The sequence below is a fragment of the Hemitrygon akajei genome, chromosome 8, assembly GCF_048418815.1.
Source record: "Hemitrygon akajei chromosome 8, sHemAka1.3, whole genome shotgun sequence".
Classification (NCBI taxonomy): Eukaryota; Metazoa; Chordata; class Chondrichthyes; order Myliobatiformes; family Dasyatidae; genus Hemitrygon; species Hemitrygon akajei.
Genome location: NC_133131.1, coordinates 85,822,577 through 85,843,488, shown reverse-complemented (window position 1 = coordinate 85,843,488; position 20,912 = coordinate 85,822,577). Strand labels below are relative to the sequence as shown.

Below are 20,912 nucleotides of genomic sequence, written 5' to 3'. Positions count from 1 at the left end.
AAATATTGGGGGCATCCTGCAAGTGTCACTGTGCTTCTCTGCCAAAATAGCGTGCCCACAACTTACTGTACATATGTACTTACCTGTACATAATTGGAATGTGGGAGGAAACTGCTCATGGGGAGAACGTACAAATTCCTTATACACAGCAGAGGGAATTCAAAGTCAATCATTGGTGCTGTAATAGCATTTTGCTTACTGCTAGCTACCATGCCACCTCTCCTATAATCTCCAGTACAGAACTTCATTATGGGGATCTACTGCTATTTCTATAAGGTCAAGGTCTCTCAACTGTACTGTATGCAGAGTCAAATTAGATATGCTGACACACTGGAATATAAATGCATTTGACAGAGTGTGGCATGACTGAACATGGCATCACTGAGCATCAAAGGGAGAGTACTCCAATGGTTAAAGTCATACTTTGGACAAGTGGAGATAGTCACAAAAGTTAGTTGGACAACAATCACTCCAAGTCCAGCAGATTACTGCAAGAGTTCCTTGGGCAAATTTGATAGATCCAAACATCTTAAGTTTCATAAAAAATGACCCTCCATCCACCATAAGGTCAAGATGGGGATGCTTGTCAATGTACAATTCCATATGCTCCTCAGCAAATAATGCTGTCCATATCTGCAAGCCCCTAACACCTGAAAGTGGCATATAACATTTGCGTCACTATAATTTCAAGCAATGACTACCTGCAATAAGAGAAAAACTATTTACCTTCCCTTAGCATTCAATGACATTACCTTCACTTGGTATCCCACTGTCCTGGGAGTTACCACTGACCACAAACTCGTTTGGTGCAGCCACATAAATATCATGACTACAAGTACATGTTAGAGGCTATGTATTGTGCAGCAAATGATCCACTATCTGACATCTCAAATCCTTTCAACCATCTACAACCAGTTGTCTGGACAAGTGCGACTCTAATATCATTTGAGAAACCTGAATATTCATTGACTCCAACATTATTGGTACAATAAGTGCCACCTAGAAAATGCATTGAAGTTATTCTTCTGGACTACTCACATAGCCATGATATCTACCTTTAAGGATAAGGGCTTCAGGTAAATTGGAATACTTCTGGCAAGTTCCCATCCAAATCACTCAGTATGCCGACTTGGAAATATTATCATGATAAAGACTGTCTGAAATTCCCTATCCAGTACCATTGTGGGAGTACCTTCACCAGAATTGCAGAAGTCAAAGATGACATGGAACTCAGAATGGCTGGTGTTTACAGAATTTCATGTGAATGTGATGCAGCATATATCAGCCAGATGGGTACACGGTGGAAACTGCATCAAGGAGCATAGGAGGTGTATCTGTTTGGGTTACCTTGAAAAAAATCGGTGGTAGCAGAATATTGCAATTCCAATGACCACAAGATTGACTTCAATGGCACAAAACTACTGTGCTGTGCTAATGGCTTTTAGGACTGCCTGGTGAAGGAAACCAATAAACTAAAACTAGAGAATAAAAATTTTAACAAAGACAAAGGTCTCGTTCTAAGTAAGAACTGGAATATGATTTTAAACAAGGTGGAGGAGTGGAAACCTGATTGGTTGAGGACTAACCAATCAAGAGGAACGAACAACAGGAGTTGAGTATATATAACCACCAGACTAGACATGTTTAGGCATCATCCCTGATGAAGTCAGCAGAGTTTATCATCAAAATATCGGTCAAAATCAACACCTGTACCCAGCTGGAAGCCCAAGATGAGCTCATGCATTCTGTATGACTGTATAACTGTTGGTACTATGTTTTGCATCTTGGCCCCAGAGTAATGCTGTTTCATTTGCTGTATTCATGGGTATTCGCATAAGTTAAATTGTCATTCAAGCATACCTTGAAATTCTCAAGTTCAAGTTTATCTTACCATCACCTCCTGTCAAAAATGTACCCATCCAGAAAAATACCAGACAAATCACCTGGTATGTTTCCATTCAAATCTTTCCGAAGCACACACAAGCACCTATTTATCTCCTCCAGAACTGCCTTTTTAGATCATGGAATTGACATTTTTCTGACAATTGGAAGGTAGGAAAACATCCTATCCAATGCTTCTACACTTCAGAATTAATTGCTTTTTTGTTGAATATTATTGTCTACAACCATCTTAAACGCAAAAGATCATATCAAAAGATTTTGATGATGTAAAATTTTACTGCTATTTCTAAAAAAACAAGCTGAATTAAAGTGTTTTCTTCCTTCTAGAATTCATCGATCAGTTTTGCCTTCATAAATAATTAAGTCAGAAAGAAAAAGCTGACCAACCAACAGAAAGAGGTAAAATTGTGCCGGAAGTTAATCTCCTCTGTCATGTAAGAACAGATAAACACACCAAAGCAGTTAAATTCTTACATCTGTTTTGTTTTGTAAAGCAAAAGGTTTGACCAAGATAACCAATTTATAGGCAGAAATTAACCACTTGGAAATGAAGCATTCTCAGCTGAATCAATTAAGTGAACTGTGGTAGGGGTAGGAACAGAAAAATTGCTTTATTCACTCGAGCCCAAAGTTCAATTAAACAAGTGTGTGATGTTAGGAATGAGAAGAAAGGCATTATTCAAATCCCAACAAGAGATATTCCCCAATTATCATTAATGTAACTAACAAAAATAGGAGGATTTTGAAATTGCCACCAATTTATTTAAAATGAATAAATTAATGTAAAATATTTTTGACAGTTCACCAATTTCCCAGACCTTTTCTCTCACCCATCTCCCACACGAAGAAAAAGTTGTACAATTTTTATTTTCTGTACTTCTTTAATTTCCTCATCTTATCCACTAACAGCCATTTGCCTGAAAACCTACCCAAGATCAAGAATTCCATTCTTTATTACCCAGCCTGAAGTCACATCAACCAACTGTGCTATTGATTGCCTGGCAACTGCTGTATTTGAAGGATTATTAAGGAATGCACAGTGAACATCCTTGAAAAGCAACACTAAGTAAATTGAAATGTAGGAGAAAAAGAAAATGTGCTTGTGAAAGAGGAACACAACCAGGATTACTTACAGCACTCATTATACCAAGTTTAAACATGGTTAGTTCTGTAGCTCAATATATAATCACAATGCACACTCAATTATCCAAACTATTAATTGAACTATTCATCAGAATTTTAACTGGCAACAGGAAATCTCTGCAAATGCAGGCACGAACATTTTAGTTCCTTTAATCTGAATAATCACCCATAGTACACGCCGAAGCGCTTCATCGTTGAGGATATTGTCTTAGCTACCTACTAATAGGGGTGCATGGGAGGGGTAGCACCTTTAGATGGGGGGCTTGTCGTACTCCTTGGAGTGGCTCGTCATCTATTGGTCCCCATCAACGCCCAGCTCTCACCTGTGGCTCCTTGAAGCTGTTTGCATGCGACAGCGGCCACACCCCAGGCAACGGCTTTGACAGGCCGGCTAAACCAGGTGAAGGTAGCCAACGGGTCTGAAACCCTTGGTGAGATAGGAATATGCTCATCCCAGCATGCGAAGACTGCTTCGGTGGACCAGGTGAAGGAAACCCCAGGGGTTCAACAGCTGAGAAGGCATTGCAATAGCGTATTGTGGAGTGTGTAGGGCGCAACAGAGCACTTAAGAAGACGCGGCCATCCAATGCAGCCAAGGAAGTTGCCAGACATAACGGTTCTTCATGCCACTGGATCCTGACTTCTGAGGCCGAGAGAGTGGGATCGTCTCTATGAAAGGCTTTTCCACCTTAATATCTTTCACGCACTGGTTACATTGTGCAAGGTTGGCTGGTGGCGCAGTGAGATCAGCGCCGGTCTCGAGAACGGAGGTTCCTGAGTTCGATCCAGTGACAGACCGCTCCCGAGCGCGCTCTCCGTCCATGTTGGGTTGATGTCGAGCTCGCAACTCGGCCTCGTAAAAAAACACTGCTACCCTGCACAATGTAGTCTTCCTTGGACTCCGAGAGACAACCGTTATTATTACCTACTAATATTAGAAACCATTGTTTGAATTAACCATTGAATAATTCTTAATGATAACGATTGGCACAGCTATGCAGAAAGTAGAGCTGCTACCTCATAGCCCCAAGTCCAATACCACCTTGTGGGTTGGGTGCTTAATAATCTATAGTAAATCACCCCTAGAGTGTAGGCGTGTGGCAGAATACTGGGGAAGTTGATGTGAAAATGGGGAGAATAAAATGAGATTAGTGTAAATTGGGTGCTTGATAGTCAGTGCAGACTGCTTTGATGCTATCTGACTCTGTGGTCTATGACTATCATGGTGTACAATCAAAAAAGGTGATAACAAACTGTTAATACTTTACGTTAAATAAAGCAGTAACCTGACTTAAAGTAGACATTCCTCAAAATATCATGATGGACCTGTGAAGTTGTATGCAATTTCAAGATGCAAAAAAGAAACATTAACTCATGACAATGTTTACAGCTGGTTCATCCATTTTGCTTTGCAAATCTCTTCCACTCCAAGTCTTAGAACTTAAGACATAGATATAGGAGCAGAATGAGGCCATTTGGGCAACGAGTCTGTTCCACCATTCAATCATGCTGATCTTTTATTCTCCTCCTCAGCTCTATTCCCTGGCCTTCTCCCTGTAATCTTTGATGCCATGTTCAATCAAGAACCTATCAACCTCTGCCTTAAATACATTCAATGACCTGGCCTTCACACCTGCCTATGGTAACAAATTCCACAAATTCACCAACCTATGGCTAAAGAAATTTCTCCACATCTCTGTTTTAAGTGGACACCCCTGTATCCTGAAGCTGTACCCTCTTGTCCTATTACCCATCGCACCCCATCACGGGAAACAACCTTCCCACATCTACTCTGTCTTTCAAAATTCGAAAGATTTCAATTAGATCCCCCCTGCAGTCTTCTAAATTCCAGTAAGTACAGACCCAGAACTATCAAACGGTCCTCATATTATAACCCTTTAATTCCCAGAATCATCCTTGTGAACCTCTTCTGGACCCTCTCCAATGCCAGCACATCTTTTCTTAGATGAGGAGCCCAAAACTGTTCACAATACTTAAGGTGAGGCCTCACCAGTGGCTTATAAAGCCTCAGCATCACATCCCTGCTCTCCACCGACTCTACCTGCAAGTCAACCTTTACAGTGTTCTGCACAGGGATTCCCCAGTCCCTTTGCCATCTCAGATTTTTGGATTTTGTCTCATTTAGAAAATAATCTGCATATTCATTTCTCCTACCAAAGTGCATGGCCATGCATTTTCCAACATTGTATTTCATTTGCCAAACTCTCGTCCATTCTCCTAATCTGTCTAAGTCCTTCTGCAGCCTACCTGCTTCCTCAACACTACCTGTTTCCTCAACACTACCTGCCCCTCCACCAATCTGCACATCATCCGCAAACTTGGCAACAAGGCTATCTATTCCATCATCAAAATCAATGACATACAGCATAAAATGAAGCGGCTCCAACACTGACCCACAGAAAAATACTGCAAACAAGTTGACTGTGCCTTTTTGAAATAAATTGACTCCCTTCCAAAACAGTAAGTTCATAACAGAGAAAAAAATCCTACCTGTGTACAATTAATCAGTAGATTGTAAATAAGAACATTTTTTCCAATTGCATCCTTTGCCAGCTGTTTCATATGAGCAAAATCATCCTTTTGAATACCAGAAGATGAAGCTTCCGTATTGTTCAAGTGTACCTTTAACAATTAAAAGCAATTTGTTAATGTAATATGAAGTACTTATTTGATTAAACTCAAATTATTTAAATAAAAATATTGAATTACATCACTTGCAATTAAACTGAGATACTTATCACCTCCTAACATTTTTCACAGCATCTGCAAACTAAGAATTGACACTTCAGGTCAAAGACCCTTCCTCTTGGAATAATTTGAAATGGTATCTCCTTTTTGTTACCATGCCAGACCATGTTTGACCTTCTGATGTTCCCAGCATTTTGGTTTTTTTTTAACTTCGAATTCCCAGCATCTGCTGTTTATTTTCTGATTTTCATTCACTAGTAGTCCTTCCAACCACAAAGGAATGATGTGATGGAAAATATAATGCTGGTTCAGTCCATCAGCTTTTAACTTGGAGATGTGCAGACCACCTCATGTCCTCAGGTACTGAAGTACAGTATTTGTAAATTTAGCAATTTGTGAATCACCATTAACTTAGAACTGAAATCTGAAAGCGCTTTTTCAGTTTTGATGTAATCAATATAAAAGCATCTTTTCTTTACATCAGTGTTAACTAATGTCCATATAATCAATATTTTTTAAGGCTTCAAACCTTCCCAACAAAAGTGAGAAAGACTCCAGGACTCTGCTGCTATCTTCTGACTTAACTGACAGGAAGGTTAGATTCACACACTTCTGTTTGCACGCATGTAAGCCGCAAACAATCTCAGATTTCCTTGCTGGTCACATTTTAATTCCATTCTAATATGCTGCAACAGAATATTCCTGCAGTAACTGAGGAGCTGGTATGAAACCTGCCCCTTGAAACTGCAGCAAATTGGATTTTGCACTTGTTCACGAGTCTTATTCACTCTAAAGACCAGGAAGAAAGGTAAATTTTGGTCATTTATTTTTTGTCAATTGTAATTTTAAATGTAATTAATTCTATAAATGTTTTCACAATCAGCTATATTATTTTGTTTTACCCATGAATAGAAATCTTCATTTAGTTTTTACACTCCCACAATGTGATACTTATATTTAATGTAATTATTTTGCCACAGCTGTTCAGAATCAAAATCAGGTTTAATATCACTGGCATACGTCATGAAAATTGTTGTTTTGCGGAAGTTCATTGCAATACATAATAATAAAAGCTATAAATTACAATAAGTATATTTATATTATATATAAAAGAAAATTAAATTAATAAGGCAAAAGAGAGGAGAAAGTTACTGAGGTAGTGTTCATGGGTTCACTATCCATTCAGAAATCTGATGGCAGAGGGAAAGAAGCTGTTCCTAAAGTGTCGAGTGGGTGTACCACCTCCTTAATGGTAGCAATGAAAAGTGGGCATGTTCTGGGTGATAAGGGTCCTTAGTGCTGGATGCTGCCTTTTTTCAGGCATCACCTGTTGATTGTGTCCTCGAAGCTGAGGAGGCTAGTGCCCATGATGGAGCTGCCTGATGCTGTTTTGCAGCTTTCTCCGATCCTGCACAGTCTGTCCATACCACAGATCGTAATGCAACCAGTTAAAATAATCTTCACAGTACATTCGTAGAAATTTACGAGTCTCTTTGGTAACATACCAATTTGCCTCAAACTACTAATGAAATATAGTTGCTCTCGTGATTTCTTTGTAAGTGCATCAACAGGTTGGGCCCAGGAAAGATCCTCAGAGATGTTGACACACAAGAATTTGAAGCTGCTCATCCTTTCCACTCCTGACCCCTCGGTAAGGTGTGTGTTCCCTCGACTTCTCCTTCCCAAAGTCCAAAATCAATTCCTTAGTCTTATTGAAGTTGAGTGCAAGGTTTCGCAGCGACACCACTCAATCAGCTGATTTATCACACTCCTATATGCCTCCTCGTGACCATCTGAAATTCTACCAAGAATAGTGTGTCATCGGTAAATTTATAGATGTTGCTTGAACTGTGCCCCACAAGCGTGGGTGTCGAGAGGGTAGAGCAGTGGGCCACACATGCACTGAGGTGCACCCGTGTTGACTGTCAGCGAAGAGGAAATGTTACTTCTGACCTACACGGACTGCCGTCTTCCAGTAAGGAATTCAAGGACCCAGTGCCAGAGGGAGATAGAGAGGTTTTGGAGCTTGTTGATTAGAAATGAGGGTACGATTGTGTTGAAGGCTGAGTTGTCGTCAATAAGCAGCAGCCTGTCATAGGTATTATTAATGTCCAGGTGATCCGACGCCAAGTCAGAGCCAGTGAGATTGCTTCCACTGTAGACCTTTTGTGGCAATAGGCAAATTGCAGCAAGTCCACGTCCTTGCTTAGGCAGGAATTGATTCTAGCTACGACCAACCTCTCCAAGTACTTCATCACAGTAGATGTGAGGGTAACTGGGCAATAGCTGTCGAGGCAGCTCACCCTGCTCTCCTTAGGCACTGGTATGATTGTCGCCATTTTGAAGCAGATCAAAAAAACCTCCGATTGCAGTGGTGAGAAATTGAAGATGTCCTTGTCCAGTTGGCTAGCACAGGTTTTCAGTTTCAGTATCAGGGCCTGATGCCTTGTGAGGGTACACCTTCTTGAAAGATGTTTTGATGTTGGCCTCCAAAACTGAGATCACAACGTATTCGCACAGCTGTAGTTTTACTCTCCCTTTCAAAGCATGCATAAAAGGCATTGAACTCATCTGGGAGTGAGGCATCTCAGCCATTCATGATGTTAAGTTTCACTTTGTAGAAAGTAATGGTCTGCAAACCTTGCCAGAGTTGACGTACCGTAAATTCCGGTGTATAAACCGAGAATTTGGCCCTAAATTTTGGTCCTAAAATTAGGGAGTCGGCTTATACACAGGGTGCCAACTTTGGAAAAACAAATACACAGAAGACAGGTCGTATTTATTGGCTGTTTTTGAGTCAAATTTGTTCCACTGTCATCACATGAATTCTTTGAATGATTTGTTTAAACTCACATCTAGTGGCTGGAGCACAGAGATCAAACCAGCGGGGATACCTGCAATGTCCGTATTTTTAGCTTTCAGTGCTGCTTTTGTCTCACCTGACAAGTGCGCTTTGAAGACGTCCCAGACAAGTAGCGACTTTTCTTTCCTGAAACCTTCGGGACGTCGACGCCACACCTCTTTAACCCACTTCAAGCAACTGGCTTCATCCATCCAGCAGTGTTCTTGAACGTAAACAACAACACCCCGCGGGAATTTTCTGAGCAATCTTTGTTTTTTGTCTCAACACATGATCGTGTCTATTCATAAATCGGGTGCACCAACTTCGCGTAGCTTTGAAATTTTTGCTGACCTCACGGTGTTTTTCGTCCCATTTCAACGCTTGAACTCAAATAATTTCTCTGGTAGCAATGTATCCTGACGATCGCTGGTGATTCACCCACTCTAAAACTTTTTCTTCCAGTTCTGGCCACTGGCAGATTTTCCCGCAGTTTGCACATTTTGTCTTTGGTATTTCCCTCAGCGTGTTCTCTGCCTTTCTCCACTCTCTCTCTCTCGTTTACACTAAACTTCTTAGCAGCTGCAGAATTATTAGTTCCTTTAGCCTGAAGCCAGCATCATATCACATTCGTTTTAAACTTTTGTACATGGTGGTCACAAACTCAATAATGAGTAGACGTACTGATCCCACCACCCCGTGTTATGTTTTAACGAGATTACGATGGGCGCTAAATAGTTTCGCGGGGGTTACAATTCTGAGGATCCTTTACCATTGGAGACCTAATCGAAGATTTCCCTCTCTGATTTATTTATTAAGAATTCGCTTAAAACGCTCTACAATGTGTAGGCCTCTTTTCTTAGCAGGTACTGGTTCACAAAATTTCCCGGTTCCGGATCTGGCAAAGCTGAATACCGGCATGTGAGATCTTGTGATCTTTTCTGGTTAAATCAAAAATCTCTACAAAAGGGGTCGGGCTTATACAAAGGTAACATGAAAAAGGCACTTTTTAACCTTGAAAATGGGGGACAGGCTTATACTCCAGGTCGGCTTATACTCCGAAATATAAGGTACATCCAATTCCGTCTTTAACTGCAATCAGAATTATTTTCTTGCCCTTAAAGTAGCCTTCTGTTGCACTTCTTGTATACCTCTGGATCACTAGTCTTGAAGGTCAGAACTATTAGCATTTCTTAGTTGATTCCCTTGTCCTTGACATTCTTCTTAAAAGAACACAATTCAGAGCATTTCTACAGTTTCGGCTTGGAAAAATGGACAGGCTTTGCAAGGTTCCAATTAAAATCACGGTGGAAATGATTTGGGGAAGTGGGGGTGGGGGGGGGGGGTTTACTAAATATTGACCTCACATCGAAGTTCGCTATTCTCCAACATCATGTTTAACACAATAAAGGAGCTTCCAATTTATTTTACTATTTCACTCGATCAACCAACTGAGAGTTAATGCTGTGCTGACAAATTTCACACTTCATGCCAGTATGATAACTAGCATTCAAACCTTGATTGTAATCCTCTCAAACTTGTAGCAGCCTATTGTTAAAGTTTTGAACATGGGGATAATTCAACTCAGTGCACCAAGTGGCATTTAGTCATAAGTTAGAAGTACCAAACACTTCACTATTAATTTACTGTTGGTGACATGTTTAAAGTCCCAAAGGCCTATGTGGAAAATGTCCAAATCAACCGATGTAATGAGCAGATATCTGTCCTAAATATGGAGCTAGATAGTGGATATAAAGAAGAAGAACCAAAGGAGAACAAGGATCAAGCAAACAGATGTAGTTGTTAATGGTACCAACAACTGAAGCATTCTTTCCTAGCCATTCACCTTACCTTCACGCACAATCAAAAAGTTGGCTGACATTTAGAAAAAAATGAAATGACCCTAAAGTGCAAAGAAAATAAGAAAAGGATAGGTGATCACCAACAGAAAGAAAATCACTGCTGGTTATAAAGCTAGCGTTTACTTTAAAAAATTCTCCATTCCAGGAAATACATGTTAAAATAATTAACTCCTTCCAATGCCACAGAATGCTTTTACAGCCCACATTATGTGCAGCTAACATGGAAATCAAGCATTGTCAGCAATACTCTGCTTCTCCACGGACTGAGCTCCTGGTCTATTGTAAATGGAAACAGTTTAACAGCTTTAAGTTATTGAATTTACAAGGATGTCAATTAGTGACAGACTTAAACTGCTGGGGGGAAAAAATTAAGCTTGTTAAATAAATTGTAATAGATTATTTTAGTACTTGAATAACAGCCTCATCATAACAAACATCCTGTTTGATCAGAATCAGATAAACAATGTGACAATAACTCTCATCCAAGCATTGGCTTGGATCGTATCATCTAAGATCGTATCATCATCTGAACGAGGAAACATAATATGTTACATCCTCCATATGGTTACAGGACCCAATAACTAAATATAAAAATAGGGAGGTTATGTAGCACAGAATATAAAAGTTGGGAGGTTATGTTGCAATTTTACAAACACTGGTTAAACTGAGCTTGGAGCATTGTGCAGTAAAGCCTGAAGTCAAGCAGTCGTATTAAACCTGATTCTGATTGTGTGCCATTCTGATCACTGCAGTGAAAGGAAGATGGGGCTGTGCTAGAGAAATTGTAGAGGAGATTCACCCGGATATTGCCTGGATTGAAGAACTTTTGTCAAAGGGAGAAACTGGAGAATTCAGGTATATTTTCCATGTAGTGAAGGAGGCTGAGAGGTAACCTGATAGAAGTTTAATAAAATTATCAGAGAACCAGATAGGGCAATCAGAATATGTTGTCAATTGAAGGGGTATCAAAAACAGGAGGATAAGGGTTTAGGTGGGGAAAAGGAGGAGTTTTAAAGGCAATCGGAGGGTTTTTTTTTACACAAAATGCTCTGCCAGAGAAGGTGGAGAAATCACTCAGAATCACTATATTTAAAAGGTATTTTGGCAAGCACCTGGATAGACAAGGCTTAGGATATAAACCTAATACCTATGAATGGCGTGGCAAAAAAGTTGATACAGATTCACTGATCCAAAGAGACTATGTGCTCTGCAACTCTATCACTCTGTGACTGACGGACTGGCCACCATTTCTTTCAAACCTTCTCCAAGTTCATTTTCCCATGAGGCCATTTATTCAACATCTGTTTACTTTATCCAGATTTCCATTTACCCTTCTAACTCTATTTGCCCCTGAAGAAAACCCCATCTTTAATCTATAATTGCAGTTTTGAAGACCAAACTATTCAGCCTTTGGTCTTTCATTGCTCTCGTTGTTTCAGCTCCTGACTCAGTCCACACATCCTTGTCACTTCTTTTCCCTACTATGCCTCTTATTACTGCTCCATTATGTTTACAAGATTCCAACATGAAGGTTTATGGCAGCTAATTATTTTAGCTATTCATTCTCAAATTTGACTGAACTATTAACTTCCGCGGAACTATTGGCTACTATTCTTATCTGACAAAACTGTTCTCTATTCAAAAATCATTCTCGAATGATAAACATGGATTCTTTATCCTAATGAATGCAATCATCTTAAACTTCAGCCTTCTCTTTACTTCCCGAGAATGCAAAGAGCTCATGGGCTTTCTCAACAAATCAACTAAATTAACATCTTCAAATGATTCTCCCACTCTGAAGTCACCGGACAGTTATCGAGTAGCCTAAGGAATTATTATGGATTTTTTTTTGTTCATACACAAAGTATGCAATATTTTTAGAATCTGCGGGATGCCACTTAACCTGGTTTGGGGTAGTGACAACCATTTTTTTTAAAATAGAACATAGAATAGTACAGCACAGTACAGGCCATTCGGCCCACAATGTTGTGCTGACCCTTAAATCCTGCCTCCCATATAACCCCCCACCTTAAATTCCTCCATATACCTGCCTAGGATTCTCTTAAATTTCAATAGTGTATCTCCCTCCACCACTGTCTCAGGCAGTACATTCCACACACCAACCACTCTCTGAGTAAAAAACCTTCCTCTAATATCCCCCTTGAACTTCCCACCCCTTACCTTAAAGCCATGTCCTCTTGTATTGAGCAGTGGTGCCCTGGGGAAGTGGCACCGGCTGTCCACTCTATCTATTCCTCTTAATATCTTGTCCACCTCTATCATGTCTCCCCTCATTCTCCTTCTCTCCAAAGAGTAAAGCCCGAGCTCCCTTAATCTCTGATCATTATGCATACTCTCTAAACCAGGCAGCATCCTGGTAAATCTCCTCTGTACCCTTTCCAATGCTTCCACATCCTTCCTATAGTGAGGTGACCAGAACTGGACACAGTACTCCAAGTGTGGCCTAACCAGAGTTTTATACAGCTGCATCATGATAGCACTATCTATCGCAGGTCTCCCTGCTTCTCCTGACATCTGTGAATACAAGTTTCTGAGAGTGCTCCCCAAGAACTAGGAGCACAATTTCAAGGATATCAGTCAATTAAGATGGAATTGTGGAGGATATTATTCTCTCAAAGGAATTTTCTACTTCAGAGAGTTGTAGAAAATACGCCATAATCTAAACAAATAGGAAAGCAAGCTCGAAGAGTCTTATAGTCCACTCTTGTTCCCATTTCACATATTTGTAAAAGTAGAAACACAAGAAATTCTGCAGAGGTCGGAAATCCAATGCAACACGTTCAAAATGCTGGAGAAACTCAGCAGGTCAGGCAGCATCTAGGAAATAAACAAACAGTCCATGTTTTGGGCCGTGACCTTCTTCAGGATTGAAAAGGAAGGGGGAAGACCTCAGAATAAAAAGGTGGGGGGGGGGGGGAAGGAGGCTAGCTAGAAGGTGATAGGTGAAGAATCTGATTCCCATTCCCATTCTTACAAGTTAGTCCATGGCCTCCTCTTGTGCCAAGATGAGGCCACCCTCAGGAGCAACACCGTATATTCCATCTCAGTCGTCTCCAACCTGATGCATAAATATCAATTTCTCCATCCAGTATTTATTTCTCTCCCCCTCCTTCCCTTTTTTCTAGTCCTCACTCTGACCTTTTACCTCTTCTTACCTGTCTGTTACTTTCCCTTGGGCCCCTGCCTCCTTCCCTTTCTCCTATGGTCCACTCTCCTCTCGTATCAGATTCCTTCTTCTCTAGCTGTTTACCTTTTTCCACCCACTTGGCTTCAGCTATCACCTTCTATCTATTCTTCTTCCCCATTGCCCACCTTTTTATTCTGGCATCTTGCTTCTCAGTCCTGATAAAGGCTCTCAGCCCAAAACATCGACAGTCTATGTCTATAGATGCTGCCTGATCTGCTGAGTTCATCAGCATTTTGTGTGTGGTGCTTTGTAAAAAGTATAGTTTGATTTACAGTATATTGTGTCCTCATTAATCTCCCACTTCTTTACAATAAATTTCTTCTGCATTCATTTGTCTACATAAGCAAACTGTCCATGCCTTGCAAAGACCCATAACTATAGTCCTCATTCTTACTATATTTCAAAATGCTATATCATCATTGAAACAAATGTTCTGTTTGCCCAAGCCTGAAGTCCTCTCTCAACACGACTTCCCCTGTCATGCATTAACTTGTCTCGTGCTACAATTCATTTTGCTGTGGAAATGAGATTAATCCAGAGTTTACTGCCTTCAGGGTTAAGCTTTTATCTTGCTCCTGAGACCTGAAATTCCACTGCAATACCTCAATCCTTTTTGTTCCCACTTTTGATTCCAAATGAACTAGAACTTTTAGCTCTCCCTCTTTATTGCCCTCACGACCCAAAATAAATATCTGTGACTGCTGAATGCTATCATTCAACCCGGCAATGTGACGTGCATGCCTCAGTGAGTCAGTTGCAGAAGTTTCTGACAATATCCCTGGCTGTGGAATCTCCTCTGACGCAGTGTAATGTCCTGTACAGTCGCTTGCCTTTCAGTGGTTTGCCAGCATTTCCTCGAGGTGTTATCGCTCGACAGTGAAACCCAGATGGAGATTGTCACACACCAGGAGAATATCTGCACTACCCGCCTCTTCCTATTCTGCCACAAACTTACCTCAGCTCTCTGAAGCTGCTGAATCACATGTTTGCTGCTGGAACTATCTGCTGGAGTTCATATCTCTGTCCATAAGACATACAAACAGAATTAAACTATTCGGCCCATCAAATCTGCTCCACCATTCCACCATGGTTGATGTATTATCCCTTTTCAACCCTGTCTTTAGTATCAAATATTACTTCTCATGGCCAGTCGTCTACTCTTTGACGGGTGATATTTGAGAAGCAGAAAACAAGAAAGGTTTGTGCTACAGTACACTAAAATTATTCCAGAAAGATACTTTTGAAAGGAAATCACCAATCAAGGAATATACCTCTCAAAATTACAAAGGGGTATGCAAGTGATTTTAAAGAATGATCAAATGTGAGTGGAATGTCCAATAAACACCACTCCTGTATGGAATTGCCAGATAACAAATTTGCACTGATAGCAAAATTTTAGATCACACAATGGTCTTTTTCTCACGTTATCCTTTCAAACCACCAGTGTGACTACGCCATACATTCAAATATTCAGAGCACCTTTTCTACTTTCTTTACCCTTGCATTGAAATTTTGACAATTAAACATTCAAATATTTTAAGCATTGCTAACTTCCTTGCCTACCATTCAATTTTTAAGTGATTTTCAGAATGAGTTCAATAGCTTTAAATAAATCAGGCAAGTTTCTACAGGGAATACAGTGCACTTGTATTTATGTACCTACCACAGTCACAACCACAGGATACAAAGCTGAAAGCTTAACATTTTTAATTGCTTCCACCAGCTGCACAATTTCCTTAAATATTTCGAAGTTGTTGACCTGTTGAAGACAAGAAACAATGCACTGAAGTAAAGGAAAATATGTCAATAGCAATACTCTTTAAAAAAAATAGTCACAATGAAACATTTGGTGTTCTGAAAACTCACACATGAAAACACAGTCATTACTTTGCAAGAGGTTTTTTTGTCTCAGATAAACAGTAAACAGTCAGGGTAAATAGTCATTTCTATTCATTTCAGTTATACAGAATTCAAAAATATTCAGGAGCTAACTTTGGTAACATAACAATGTGCATAAAACATCTGGGAAGCTGTACTGGGAGGTGTTTTCAATAACTCCTGCCTCTCCCATGGATGCACCCTTCATTGCACCCTATTTTACAGAGCCAAGAGCTCTCCAATCCATTGATACAGGGAAACCAACTCCTCATCCTACATCCTCATCCCCAATCAGTGTTGGCCCCTCAGGGTCATATGCTTCAATCAAGTTGCCTCTAATTTATCTAAACGCCAGCAGATACCAGTTCCCCTGTGATTTTTAACAGTGTGGAATAGGCTCTTCCAGGTCCTCAAGCTGTGCCACCAGCAACCTCTGATTGACCCTGGCCTAATCACGGGTCAACTTACAATGACCAATTAATCTACTAACCAGTACTTCTTTGGACTGTGAGAGGAAACCGGAGTGCCCGGAGGAACGCATGCATTCCACAGGGAGGACATATATACTCCTCAAAGCCCAAAGGTCAAACCAATGATTGGAGAGTCCTGGGGTCAATGCCCAGATGTCAAAGTCCGGAGGGCAGAGCCAAAGGTGAAAGTTCAGAACTCGGCAAATCCAGAAGGAGAGGCTGGAAGATCAAAGACGAAAGTCCGTGAGTCCAGAGGTTGAGGCGTGAAAGTCGAAGCTCCTGGGTTGACTTATCAAGAAGTCAGAGGCCCAATGTCTACAAGTCCAGGCCAGACACTGCAGGTTGGAAATCTGATGACTATGAGTCTGAGAGTCTGGGGCCAGGGACTGGAAGCCCAAAGGCAGGGGAGGCTGGGCAAGGGGCTTCATTTGCTGGTGTTGTTTTGTTTGTTTTTGTTGTTGTTCTGCTTGTGTTGTTCTATTGAACATGCTATGTTGGTGCCAGAATGTTTAGCAACACTTCCAGGTTGCCCCCAGCAGATCCTTGGGTGTGTTGGTTATAATCCAAATAGTGCATTTCGCTCTGTGTTTTGATGTACATATGATAAATAAAATCTGAATCTGAATGTGAATCTGCTATCAGTCTGGTAAATAAAAATAATTCCAGATGTGGTCTCACTAGTGCCCTATGAAAGATAACCTCTCTACCTTTGTGCTTAATTTTCCATGCAGTAAACAAAAACATTTTGTTAGCGTTTCTAATTTCCTGTAATACATGTATACTGGCTTATTGCAAACTATGCACTAACGAAATCCCTCTACAATGAGATCTACATTCAAAGTCCTGGTATCTCTTATGATTTGTTATGTAGAAGTTGTATAAGGTGTTAGTGAGGTCTAATGTGGAGTATTGTGTGCAGTTTTAGTTAACCTACCTACAGGAAAGATGGAAATAAAGCTGAAAGAGTACAGATAAAGTTTACAAGGATATCACCAAGTCTGGAGGACCTGAATTATAAGGAAAGATTGAATAGGTTAGTACTCTATTCTTTAGAATGTAAAAAATTGAGAGGAGATTTAATAGAGGTATAGAAAATTATGAGGGTATAGATAGGGTAAATGCAAGCAGGCTTTTTCCCACTGAGGTTAAGATTATAACCAGAGGCCATAACATAAGGGTGAAAGGTGAGAAGTTTAAGAGGAACATGAGGGGAAACTTCTTCACTCAGAGGATCATGAGAGTGTGGAATGAGCTGCCAGTACAAGTGGTGCACATGAGCTTGACTTAAATGCTTAAGAGAAGTTTGGATAGGTACATGGATAGTAGGGATATGGAGGGCTATGGTCATGGTGCAGGTCGATAGGAGTAGGCAATTTAAATGGTTTCTCCATGCACTAGATGGGATGAAGGGCTGGTTTCTGTGGTGTACTTCTCTATGACTCTTCTATTTTTCCTTACAAATTGACAATTTTACATTTCACACATTATTCTCCATTTGTCAGACCTTTATCCATTCAAATAGGCAATCAACATCCTCCTTACATTCATCTCGTATATGAATGTACGTAGATGAACGTACATTCCCCAACCATCTTTGCATTGTGGCTCCTTATCAAATCCCTTCTGGATATCTAAATGAACTGCATTTACCAATCCTGATGTAGGGTTTTGACTGGAAATATTGAAAATTCCTCCTGCTCAACCCACAGAGTTACTGCAGCAAATTCTTTGTTGCTTCAGATTGCAGCATCTGCAGCCTCTGGTATCAGCATCTATTTGTTTTCCTCCACCTGCAGCATGCAGCACTTAGCTTCAAGCAACACAATTTACTTTTCACAAAACTGTGGACTTTGCCCAATTACATTGATTTTTTTTCTAAATGCACTTTAATAATAGCTTCTAATTTTTTTTCCCATTGACAAATGTTATAGTAAACAGCCCCTAGTTCCCTGTTTTTTTTTAAATGAAGGAATTGTCTTGATTTCTTTCTAAATTCACAGAATCCATTCCATGAACTTGGAGAGGTCTAGAGAATTAAAACCAACTTATTGACAAACTAGAACACAGACACACTCAATGTTATAAACCATACATTTTTCATATTCAATTTAACAATGGCCCCTATATTTCCTCCCTCAGTACCATTCAGCGCCCCAAACAATCCTTCTAGGTCAGGTGACACTTCACCTGTGGATCTGTTGGGATCATATACTGTGTCTGGTGCTCCCAGTGCGGCCTCCAGTATATCGAAGAGACCAGACGTAGTTTGGGAGACTGCTTTGCCAAACATCTACGCTCAGTCTGCCAGAAGTGTGTGTGTTGCTTGTCTTTGTTCCCCCCCCCCCCCCACACCACCCGCCACTTTCCCATTTTGTGAACTCTGTGCTGATTCTTGCTCTGGGATAATCTAATTGAATTTGGACACATAGAGCTTCAGGTAATGACCTGCCAAACCTGAGATCATTCTCAGCCAGACCTACGAAAGGAGCAATCTGTAACTTTGTTAGACTCTGTCCAGGTCACCTCATTTAACAGGTTTGGACCAGTCAGAGTTGAAAGACACAAATGCACAGGCTGGGGTGGGCAGAATTATGAAACTATGTTGGTCGTAGCCCTGTACAAGAACCAGTAAGAAGAGGACCCAGTTAGGTCAGGTGATCTTGAGCCAATGGGACGGAGATCCATCAGTTCAATTGATGAGGAACACGGTAAGAGTCAGAAGCTCCAAATACGCAGGGGCAATAACTCTCCAGCAACCACAGGCCAACCATCGTAGATAAGGAGGACCCTTCGGACATGTGGAGATTGGGACCACAAGGAATGCTCGGCCAGCATAGGCTCCTTTCCCAGCTAATATCTTTTCTCTTCATTGACTTTTCATGGAGGATCAGGGATTCTAGTAGAGTGCACAAGGTCATTAGTTTATGATCCCATGTGCAGTTTAGCTGAGACAAAAAAAAGTTACTTGTTGGTAAATGCAGATTCTCCGTGCCTCACTGATAATTATTACAAGGGTGATTCATGTAACAATTTGTCAATGATTTAGATAGTGGAATTGATGGCTTTATGGCAAAATTTGCAGATGATACAAAGATAGGTGGAGGGGTAGGAAGTGCTGAGGAAGCAATGTGATTAGGGAGATAAAAGTGGCAGATGGAATATAGTGTTGGGAAACATAAGACAATGTATTTTGATAAAAGGAACAGTAGTGCAGACTATTATCTAAATGGGGGGAAAATTCAAACATCAGAGATGCAAAGAGACTTGGGAATCCTCGTGCAAGACTCCCAGAAGGTTAATTCATGGGTTAAGTCTGTGGTAAAGAAGGAAAATGCAATGTTGGCATTTATTTCAAGGGGAATAGATTATAAAAGCAAGGAGATAATGCTAAAGCTTTATAAGACACTAGTCAGGCTGCACTTGGATTATTTTGAACAGTTTTGGGCCCCTTATATCATAAAGGATGTATTGGCATTGGAGAGAAGAGATCGATGAGGATGATTCCTGGAAGGAAGGGAATTTGAGGAGCATTTGGCAGCTTTGGGCCTGTACTCACTGGAATTTAGAAGAATGTATGGGACTCTCATTGAACCCTACTGAACGTTGAAAGGATTAGATAAGGTGGATATAGAGAGGATGTTTTCTATGGTAGAGGCATCCAGAACTAGAGGGCACAGCCTCAATACTGAGGTGCAACCTTTTGGAACGGAAGTAAGGAGGAAATTTTTTTTAGCCAAAGAGTGTTGAATCTGTAGTATACTCTGCCACAGACTGCAGTTTGTGGATAGATTCCTGTTTGGTCGGGGCATCACGGGATATGGTGAGAGAGCAGGTGTATGGGGTTGAATGGGATCCAGGATCAGCCATGATGAAATAGCAGAGTAGGTTCGATGAGCTGAATGGCCTAATTCTGCTCCTATGTCTTATTGTTGTAGTCTTTCACCTTCCCTGTAAACATTTCACCTTTTACCCTTAATACATGACCTCTAGTTCACATCTCACCCAACCTCAACAGAAAAAACCTCCATGCATTTGCCCTATCCCTACCCCTCAATTTTATATACCTCTATCCAATCTCCCTTCATTCTCCTTTGCTCCAAGGAATAAGGTCCTAGACTATTGAATACTTCCCTACAACACAGGTCCTCAAAACCCAGCAACATACTTTAAAATTTTCTCTGTATCTTTGAACCTTGTTGATAACTCTCCTGTAGGTAGGTGACCAGAACTGCATACAATACTCCAAATCAGGCCTCACCTGTGATGAGACCTCGGTGCTGATGGTTAGGACCCAAGTGCTGGACTATCCGTTACTAGAATCAAGACACGATATGAGACTAAAACAAGGTCGGTGTCCTAAACTAGACACTAGATGAGAATCCAAAGTAGAGCTGACGATTGAGCACCAAACCTTAATTCAGGTGTTCATTAATTATTAAAATCTTGGCGCCAAAACATGGCCACCAATTAGTGGGACGGGCCTGAATCTTTAAAATGGATATGCCAACTATTACAGAGCCTTTCTTAAATAACAGAACAACATTAACTATCCTCCAACATCTTAGTCACTGCTAGGGGTGTTTTAAATGCAGTACTATTCAAAAGTCTTAGGTACATGTAAAAAAAACTCTTTAAAGCGAAGATGTTTTCAAAAATTAAAAAAAATGAAAGTTTCTAAATATCAAAAAATACTATAAGGAGTTGTAAACAGTTTTAAAAAAACACTAAATCAATCAATATTTGGTGTTGCCACCCTTTGCCTTTAAAACTGCATCAGTTCTCTTAGGTACTCTGTCATACAGTTTTATAAGAAAACTCTGTTGATATGTTGCTCCAATCATTTTAGAGAACTTGCCATAGTTCTGCACACTTGGCTATCTTGCTTGCTTCTGTCTCACCAG

The 20,912-nt window shown here is 40.5% G+C and overlaps 1 protein-coding gene across 2 annotated transcripts in view; it reads right to left on the bottom strand.

The window, feature by feature from the left end:
* crppa (CDP-L-ribitol pyrophosphorylase A) overlaps positions 1–20,912 on the bottom strand; it is a 297,164-nt gene that overhangs the window by 182,256 nt on the left and 93,996 nt on the right. For both annotated transcript variants that reach the window (XM_073054131.1, XM_073054132.1), the window contains exons 8-9: positions 15,327–15,422; positions 5,557–5,688 (exon numbers count right to left, since the gene is read on the bottom strand). In XM_073054131.1, the coding sequence (XP_072910232.1) occupies positions 5,557–5,688; positions 15,327–15,422 (228 nt within the window). The remainder of the gene's footprint in view (positions 1–5,556; positions 5,689–15,326; positions 15,423–20,912) is intronic.